The 9,937-nt window shown below is 42.8% G+C and overlaps 1 protein-coding gene across 1 annotated transcript in view; it reads right to left on the bottom strand.

Moving 5' to 3' along the window:
* Window positions 1–291: 291 nt before the first annotated feature.
* LOC146663023 (unconventional myosin-VIIa-like) overlaps window positions 292–9,937 on the bottom strand; it is a 32,179-nt gene continuing 22,533 nt past the window's right edge. Inside the window, exons 10-17 of the mRNA XM_085417349.1 lie at window positions 8,991–9,104; window positions 8,739–8,900; window positions 8,550–8,663; window positions 5,620–5,678; window positions 2,122–2,245; window positions 1,930–2,025; window positions 802–933; window positions 292–324 (exon numbers count right to left, since the gene is read on the bottom strand). Coding sequence (XP_085273475.1) covers window positions 292–324; window positions 802–933; window positions 1,930–2,025; window positions 2,122–2,245; window positions 5,620–5,678; window positions 8,550–8,663; window positions 8,739–8,900; window positions 8,991–9,104 — 834 coding nt within the window. The remainder of the gene's footprint in view (window positions 325–801; window positions 934–1,929; window positions 2,026–2,121; window positions 2,246–5,619; window positions 5,679–8,549; window positions 8,664–8,738; window positions 8,901–8,990; window positions 9,105–9,937) is intronic.

The raw sequence follows: 9,937 nt of genomic DNA, 5'->3' as shown, positions 1-9,937 counted from the left end.
CAGCCAAGACCAAGGAGATGATAATTGACTTGAGGAGAACCAAGCGATTGGAGCACTCTACCCTCTACATCGATGAGGAAGAGGTAGAAAGGGTAGAAAGCTTCAAGTTCCTCGTGGTCTCAGCCAACCTTACCTGGTCCACCTCAAAAACAGCTAATTAACTTCCACCACTCCACCATCAATAGCCTTCTGACCTACTGCTGTACACTCTGGTTTAACTGCTCTACCATGGAGGACAAGAAAAAACTGCAGCGGTAGCTGAGGGCGGCAGAGTGGGCAATAGGCACTGCACTAACCTTCCTCAGAGACTTTTATACTGGCAGACTTCAGCGGAAAGCCGGTATCATCATCAAGGACCCCTTACACCCTGGACACTCACTTTTTTCCCTCCTTCCCTCTGGTAAATTGCTACAGGTCGATCAGGTCAACAAACAGACGCAATAAACGTTTTTACCCACAGGCTGTCAAACATGCCTAACCTCCACCCTGATTGAAGGTTAACTGAGCTGTTAACCTTTTTGGATATTTTCACTGTATTTATAAATAACATTCCCACCTATTTATAAACCGTACTTATTATAGTATAATGCAACCTCTAGTCTTTACCTCTTACTCAGTGTGCACTACCACTGATTACATTGCACCTTATATTAAACTGATCACTTGCTCCTTGGACCTGATTCTTTATATTACACCTTACAGCTTATATAACTTGTATACAACTTGTCTATATCTGTGTGTGTGTGTGTGTGTGTGTGTGTGTGTGTGTGTGTGTGTGTGTGTGTGTGTGTGTGTACGTACCTGCGGGAGGCAGGTCTGGTCATCCAGTATCCGGAGGATGCCATGTGGCTTGGAGGAGATTAGCTCCAGACAGGAGTGGAAGTGCTTAAGTGGTACATGATGCCAATGGATGTGTTCTGCACTGTACTCCTCCTGCAGGACACAGACACAGTGATACAAACTGACGTCAATTAAATGGCATGAAAACATTTATAAAAGATGCTCACCATGCTCACACATAAAAAGTTACAAATCCTGATTTTATTTTTAAAAAACATCAGGAACTAATTTCTGCTACATGGATGGCTGCCAATCCCTTGCTCCACTCTCACTGGTGAATAAGACCCCGAGATAAACCCATGCACTTGAGGCAACAACCTCTTCCAAGAGTTGAAGTTCGCATTCAACCCTTTTCTAGCTAAGAACCATGTTCTTGAACTTGAAGGTGCTCATTCCCCCTCCTCTACACTTTGGCTGCAAACCTTGTCAGAGAAAGCTGGGGGTCACCACCTGAAGAAGCCAACAGTACCACATTATCTTCTGAAATTCTTTGGGCCAACAACATGAAGAGCCTCCACCACTTGGCTATGCCTAAATATTTTGTCAATAAAAATTATGAATGTAATCAGTGACAAAGGGCAGTCCTGGCAGAGCCCAACACTCACCAAAAAAAATCCTATTTAATGCCAGCATTACAGACTATTCCCTTTCTGCAGATGTACAGGGTCCAAATAGCCTGTAATAATGGGCCAGACATCCCATACTCTTCCAGCAAACCCTATTGGACACTCCTCACCCCGGCAAATTGGTCCCAGGTGAGAGGCTAGACAAAGAGCAAATCGTACAACCCATCTATGATGTTGTAGGTAAAGCTCTTAAATTTTAAAGGCAAATCTTTTTTTTCTCCCAAAAGGTCAACTGAATTTAAATGTTACATTAAGTTGAAGCATTCAGCAAGTCTTGTGAAATATCTACCAGGGATTGGGGATTTTCTTTTTCCTTTTTTCTTTTGTAGTAATTCAATAATTTAATCAAGTTATAGCATATTATTATGATATTTCTAAATAATTTATTCAGAATACGTAGAACCCGCTTGTAATGGGTGACTCTGATGGTTGATAATTCATGGGCAGTATACAATACACTCACCTGTTCCTGAGTGATTACTGCCTTGTTGACAAAATGCTGCAGATGCTCATTGGCAAAGTTGATACACAGCTGCTCAAAGCTGTTCACTCCCAGGTTCTGCATAAGATCACAGGACCATTGTGAATTTATCTGCACAAGAATATGCTTAATTACTTGCACGTTTCCAGACCAAAGTCCAAACTGGACACTTACCTCAAATCCATAAATGTCAACTATGCCCACGGTGCTGTCCATTTCTGTGGGACTCAGCCATTCATTAATCTGCTCCACCAACCAGTCAAAAAGAACAGAATACAAGGCTTTAGCAATGGCATCTCTAGAGAGGAGAAAAGAAAGGAAAACAGAGATAAAAGTCACTTTACTGCTCTCAGATAGACTGACAAAAAAATTCAAGGCTATAGAATTGAAAGAAGTGGGTTTCAACCATGGATGGTATATTAAAAGAAAAACTACTTTTGAGTGAAATTATAGGAAAGATATTGTAATTTTTGAAGCTAGACCCACATCTTGATAGAGTTTAAATATATCTCTGTTCTCAGTTGCAAACATTTTGTCCAGATCTGTGCCCACATTGAAAGACCAAATTATCCTATAAACAGAAACTTAAATTAGTGATGTATAAACACCCTTGCATAAATACTAAATAGACTCAATGCGTCACTTTGCTTTACCTTGGTGATTGAAACTAAGATGGAATGCTTACGAAAATAAATAAATAAAATTAAAAAATATAAAAAGTGATTTCCCCCCCTGTTATAACATCAATTAACTCTTTGGAAAGCTGAGTTCAATTTCTCCAGCTACACCCAGGCCAGACTCCTGGAGTAGTCCAAAAGATCCTTAAAAGCCTAGACATCATGCCACGATCCAAGGAAATTCAGGAACAAACGAGAAACAAAGTAATTGAGATCTCTCCATTTAGAAAACGTTATAAAGCCATTTCTAAAGCTGTGGGACTCCAGTGAATCAGTGAGAGACACTATCCATAAATGGCAAAAACATTGAACAGTGGGTGAGTCTTCCCAGGAGTGGCTGGCCAACCAAAATTATCCCAAAACCGCAGTGACCACTCATCCAAGAGGTCACAAAAGACCCCAGAACAAACTCCAAAGAGCTGCAGGCCTCAGTTGCCTCACTTAAAGTCAGTGTTCATGACTCCACCATAAGAAAGAGACTGGGTAAAAAAATGGCCTAAGACATTTGGGAAAATACTCTGTGGACTGATGAGACAAAAGTTTAATTTTTGTGCCATTACATTGGCAGGGACCAACAGTAAAATATGGTGGTGGTAGTGTGATGGTCTGGGGCTGTTTTGCTGCTCAGAAACTGGAAGACTTGCTGTGGTAAATGGAACGATGAGTTCTGCTGTCTACCAAAGCATTCCGAAGGAGCATGTCCGGACATCTGTTCATGACCTCAAGTTGAAGTGTACTTGGGTTCTGCAGCTGGACAAGAATCTAAAACACATCAGCAAGTCCACCTTTGAATGGCTTTTGAAAAAAAAAAGAAGACTAGTCAAAGTCCTGACCTGAATCCAATTAAGATTCTGTGGCATGACCTTAAATAGGTGGTAATGTTTGAAAACCCTCCAATGTTGCTGAATTACAACAATTCTGCAATGACGAGTCTGCCAAAATTCCTCCACAGTGCTGTTCAAGACTCATTAGTTATCATAAAAACTTGATTGCAGTTGTTGCTGCTAAAGGATGCCCAACCAGTTATTATGTTTAGGAAGCAATCACTTTTTTACCATGTAGGTCATGGGATGTTCACCTATCATGACCATTGTCCCTAGTCGTTACCAGACGTACTAGTCATTTAATCCAATTGTTTTACATTTTAATTGATACCCAATGCTAGTAAATTTTCATGTCCTAATGTTATGCAGTCATCGGCCATCAGATGCAGCATCGTTGTTGAGAAATGCATTAATTTGGTGATCTCAGCTTGATCTTTTTGTTAACACTAATATTCTTAGTTCTCTAAGTATTATTGCTAGTTAAAGAAGAAAAAAATCAGATTGCTGATACAAGTGACAGAAAGGTGTAACATGGTGGACTAGTGTTCCCTGTATTAATTCATCTCCATGTTATTGTGTGACGTTGCACTGGTTTGGGAGTGGTTGTGTGTGTCACAATTGCGGTGAGCCAATGGCTGTAATGGAGTTGGACTAATAGGCAGGTGTAACTGATTGCACTGATATGCTAGTCTACTTCAATTCAATTCAATTCAATTTTATTTATATAGCACCAAATCACAACAAAAGTCGCCTCAAGGCGCTTCATAGATACAGAGAAAAACCCAACAATCATATGACCCCCTATGAGCAGCACTTTGGCGACAGTGGGAAGGAAAAACTCCCTTTTAACAGGAAGAAACCTCTGGCAGAACCAGGCTCAGGGAGGGGCGGGGCCATCTGCTGTGATTGGTTGGGGTGAGAGAAGGAAGACAGGACAAAGACATGCTGTGGAAGAGAGACAGAGGTTAATAACAGATATGATTCAATGCAGAGAGGTCTGTTAATACATAGTGAGTGAGAAAGGAAAAACTCAATGCATCATGGGAATCCCCGGCAGCCTACATCTATTGCAGCATAACTAAGGGAGGATTCAGGGTCACCTGGTCCAGCCCTAACTATATGCTTTAGCAAAAAGGAAAGTTTGAAGCCTAATCTTGAAAGTAGAGATAGTGTCTGTCTCCCGAATCCAAACTGGAAGCTTGGCCCACTTATGGCCCACACGACAAAACACTGTCGTGTTACTTTGTCTCTCTGTGCAGGTATGTGATGTGATGAAATCTAGGATGACCTGATATGTTTGGGATGGATGGTTTGTTGCACTGAGAATTGTATAGTGAAACTGGTCAAAGGAGCTTGCAAAGAAAAGCGTCTGGACTTCTTTAAGTTGCTTGAAGACGTTTCACCTCTCATCCGAGAAGCTTCTTCAGTTCTAAGGTCAAATGGTGGATCATCAGGGGGTCCTTTTGTCCCTCTGTGGGGGGATACTCCCACTAGGTTTATATCTGGGACTCTCCACCATTTGACCTTAGAACTGAAGAAGCTTCTCGGATGAGAGGTGAAACGTCTTCAAGCAACTTAAAGAAGTCCAGACGCTTTTCTTTCCAAGCTCCTTTGACTACGATGACCTGGATGACTGAGAACCTTCACAGACATATAGTGAAACTGGTGTTACTTTGTCTCTCTGTGCAGGCCAGGGCCTATTATATGCTGCAGCCTAAAGGTAGTTAAGTTATGGAGGCTGGAGTGATTACTGGCTGTCCTCTTACAGGTTGGTGGGTCTTAGAGGACAACTGCTACCCCTGCTAAAGTGATCGACGTCTGGACTGTGTGTGGTTTTTTTGTACTTTGTACTCAAATGGGACACTGGACTGTTTTATCTTTTATTTTTGGATTACTAAATTAATAAATTATGCTGCTCCTCTATATCTAAAGGAGACAGTTGTCTCCTGGGTAAGGTGTTCCAACCAGGCATGCCCTTCTGGGAGAACACTAGTTAGACACAGTAGATGCTGGAGAGATTATATCTATCAGATGGCCTGAAAACGCTTTGATGTTCCCCAGGTGGGCTGGAGGAGAAAGGGAAGTCTTGGAGGAAGAAAATGGATGGATGATTTTATTCTTTATTACTGAAGAATGTGATCAATCATGAAGAAATAGCTTAGTTTTCGTACCTTGATTCTATGGCACTTTCCACAGACAGGGGGCAGTAGATCCTGTCATATGTGGTCTCCTGTGGACAAAAAATTAATCAATAAAAACAAGCTAGTGATTTGTGGTTTAATTTCTCAGGGTGTTTTCCAAGAACAGAGGTTACCCAGGTAGCGGTATTTCTGCTATTAATTGTGTCACTGCCTAGCTACCACATTTTGAATATGGCCTTCATTAATTGAGATGCTATTGCTTCTGTAAAACCTGGATATTATTATCCCTGGCAACAGACAGCAGACAATAAACTGAGTCACTTGATTCCCTTTTTTCCTGGAAACTCTTTGTGGGGGAGCTGTCATTTCATGTTGTAAAGGACTTTTGTATGTATATTGGAATAATTAGGCATCATATCCATTTCTGCTTCGTCTGGACCTACCTCAATCCGCTGGAGCTCAGAGTGAGCCTCAGCTGCTGTGCCAGACCCCCGTCGAGCTGCCTGTAAGCTCCGACTCATGGCCGTGATTGCTGATTCAGCTTGACCGGATGGCTCACCGGCCTCATTCGGGGCATGGTCTGCAGTGACACTGCAGGGGAGGCAGATGCACCTACATGGCATCCACAATCACACCTCGCCGTCTTAAAGTCTATGAACTCTAACTGTTGTGGTTGTTTTTGTCAAAAGGGTGAACTGCGAGCTGAAAAGCTTCAGCTGGTGTGTAAGCAGTCGTGAATAAAATGAATGTATGGATGGGTCTGCCGTGTGTTCTTTTCAGTGGTGCTGAAACCCATTATTGGGGCACGGCAGACCCAGGATTGGGCCAGCTAGGGAAGGAGCTGGCCTAAATGGACTGGTTCTTATATAGCACTTTTCTACTCTATCTACTCACTCACTCACTCTCACTCACTCTATCTACTCACTCAAAGCGCTTTACACAACTCATTCATTCACCCAATCACACCCATTCACACAAGCACTTTTCTATGTTTTTAGCGCTGTCTAACTAACATTCATACACACATTCACACTCCAATGGATGCATTGGAGAGCAACCTGGGGTTAGTATCTTGCCCAAGGATATTTGGCATGCCGACTGGAGCAGACTAGGATCCAACCACCAACCTTCCGGTTAGTAGGTCTACCACCTGAGCTTTAGCCACCCCACTGAGGGTGGTGAGCTAGCGGCTATGCAGAGGGAGCAGGCAGCGGGAAGAACTCCAGCACCGGATTGAGCACTGGATGCAGGTGATCGAGAGTCTGGCAACTCGGATCTGGTCCTCGCCGACACCACTGCCACGGCAACTGGTGTCACTCGACTGTGGGGGAGTGGCTGAGGCCCGGACTGCTCTGGTGCCAGTGCCGGTCTGCAGGGTGAGCCCAGCTAGGGCACAGCCTACCTCCGCACCTGTACCCACTCAATGGGTGAGACCGGCTGGTGCCTGGCAGGTGGATGCACCCACTCCCACTACCTGGAGGAAGGCAGCCGAGCTGGAGGTCGGGGCATGCGAGGGAGCTGCTCAGCCGGCGCCGGAGGTTGGGGACGAGGTGTGCGAGGTGTGCGAGGATCCTAAGCTGCCTGTAAGCTTTGATGTCTAAATTGCAACAGCTGTGAATAAAGATACTGAAAAGCATGCAAATGTGGACGGATCCACCGTGGTTCTGTTGTACTAATATTTAAATGTTATAATGTTATTATATTTAGTTATTATATTCTGACTGTGTAAATGAAACAGGTAAACCTCTTCGAGGGTTGGGAGAAAAGAAAGTACTGGCCAGAAGAAAGTGGTGCATCAGAACCGGTTCATGCTAGGGATTCTTCTTCCCTTGCTTAAAACTGCCTCCCAGTGGGAGATCAGTGCATTTTTGTTGTCCAGCCCAATGGGACTTGACGAAAAAGTCCTTAATGTAGCTATAGCTGTGAAGTACAGGACTGGCATATGTGGGCCCATCTTGCCTTCCAGCCAGGTGGACATGGACAATGCTAGTCAGTCCAGGAATTTTGATGCTGCTTGTGTTCCATCTACTGATGTCATGTTTCCTGAGACACTGGCTGACCAGTCCTGTCCAGTCCTGACCCATCAGGAGAGAACAAAAGTCACACTGTGTAAGAGAGCTAGATATTACTAATAATTAATGATTGAATACAAGGTGCTATATGATCACAGAGTGAAAAGATGTTAATGAAGAAATGCTCAATGCATCATGGGAAGCTTGCAGAATCCTAGGCCACTTGCAGCATAACAAAGGAAGGGTTCAGGTTCACTTGATCCAGCCCTTACTATAAGCTTTGTCTAAAAGGAAAGCTTTAAGCTTAATCTAAAGTAGAGAGGCTATCATGAAACCTTCAGGATAGGACACCTTCAGAAGTTGCAACCCTGAAACTTCTGAAGGTGTGCTGTGGAATGCTCTTTCCATGAGCATTAGATGGCCTGTTTGGGTAGGTGGTATACGTTAAAGTAACATCCACTTGGATGACAGGACCTAAGGTTTCTCATTGCCCAAAGCATTACACTGCTTCCGGCTGCTTACCTTCTTCCCATAGTAGATCCTGGTAGCAGGTGCTCCAAGGTTAAGTAACGCACATGCACACAGGCAGTTGCACTTGGGTATGCCAGTATCTTGACATTATTGCAATGTGGCTGGCTGCAATAAGGTTGTCCACTTTATCTTAAGTGAGTCATTACCTTTCTTCAGTTTTCTAATAGCCAGTCAAGTGCTAAATAATTTGATCTTGCTTCCTTTAAAGATACGCTATTGGTATCTAGTACTAGCAAAGGTACTGACAATAGATTGTGCTTCATCTTTCCAAAAATAATACTTTCTTGTTCTACTGTCCCTATATATTAAGTGTCAGAAAGAACCAATAAACACCAATAAGAACCAATGATGATGTTACAAGTTAAATTCAGAAGATGGGAGACAGAATAAATCTTATGTTGGTGTTTGGCTACTAACGGTAACTCTGTGAGTGATCACAGTCTGAAGAGCCTCAGAGGAAATCTGCAACAGTGAGCCCACCCTCCTGGCCTCGGCCTCACTGAAGAGTTGAGCCACCTCAAATGAATCACTCTGAAATGACAGGATTGGATGTATGACATTAATCTCTAATCTGTCTCTCATTCTCTCTCCTCCATGAATGCATACCTCATATGAGCTGAAGCAAATGTTGCCAAGCTGTAGGATAGAGGAGAGGATGGCCCAGACAGTGGAGACCTGCTCAGCATGGAGTCCTATGATGTCAAAGCATTGAATCAAAAGCTGAAAGTCCTGTTTGTCCTGCTTCTCCTTCAGCTCACAGGTACCACCCTTTAGGAGGACAGAGGAAAAAAGGCTAGCACATAATGATTGAAAAGATATGGAAAACTCATGAAAAACAAAGTATTCTGTGTGAAATACTTGGTTTAGGTAGTAATACGTCTCAGCTTCCTGCAGGTAGAGCTCTTGTTTGTCCCAGCCATTCATACCTGCCAGCAGTTCATAGAACACATGGTAATTCCTCTCCTCATTTGCCTACATGGAAAATGAGAAAAAAACTAAGAATTAAAGTCATGACTTCTATGTGCTTACAAAAAAACCCCAACAACAACAACAACAACAAAAAAAAACCCCAGAGTAAAACGCATTTTCACATGTTCACTTCATGTAAACAGGAAACACTGATGAAAGATAAATTATAATTTTAAATACTGAGTTAGTTAAATACTGAGAGCCAAGGCAAGATCAAAGGATGACAGACAAACAGGTGGGTGGCGCGATTGCCCTGCTGTCATCCTCCTTGGGCTCTGGGGAGGCATGTCCTGTGGGTCAGGGCTATATCTTCCCACACCCACTATTAGACATTTACATGGAGAAACCTTATGAACACAAGCGCACTCACACACACGAGTGTTCACACAGGTATACAAGCAGATACACACAGACGTCACTGTATCTTGGTCAGGTACTGGCTCTAAACATATATATACATATATATACATTTAATATTTATTATTTACTGTTTTGCATATGGTGGTTGTTACTGTGTTGTTTGTTGCTTATCTTTTTCAGCACATGGTGCAGCAGATTTTTAGTCCGTTTTCTCACTCTCTCAAACCGTCTTCTCCTCTATTTTTCTCTCCCTCTCCTTCTGTTAACTTTCTTCCCAATTTCTCTTTCACTTTTCTTTCTCTTTCCCATCCCCAGTCCTCTCTGTTCTGATAGTAATAACTTAAAATAATCCTAACAAAAGTCTAGTAAACTATGAAAACTATGTGGACCAGTATAGCAAAAGTGGTAACGGTCACTTGGGAAAGTAAGTCTGTTGGGCATTTTTCTTGGCCTTCAGACAGTAATTCTGATTTCTA

This window comes from Rhamphochromis longiceps, linkage group LG8, assembly GCF_057381845.1.
Source record: "Rhamphochromis longiceps isolate RC_006_pf linkage group LG8, R_longiceps_female_GT1.1, whole genome shotgun sequence".
NCBI classification, from domain to species: Eukaryota; Metazoa; Chordata; class Actinopteri; order Cichliformes; family Cichlidae; genus Rhamphochromis; species Rhamphochromis longiceps.
The sequence above is the reverse complement of the archived record's forward strand: the minus strand, read 5'-3'. Positions and strand labels throughout refer to the sequence as shown.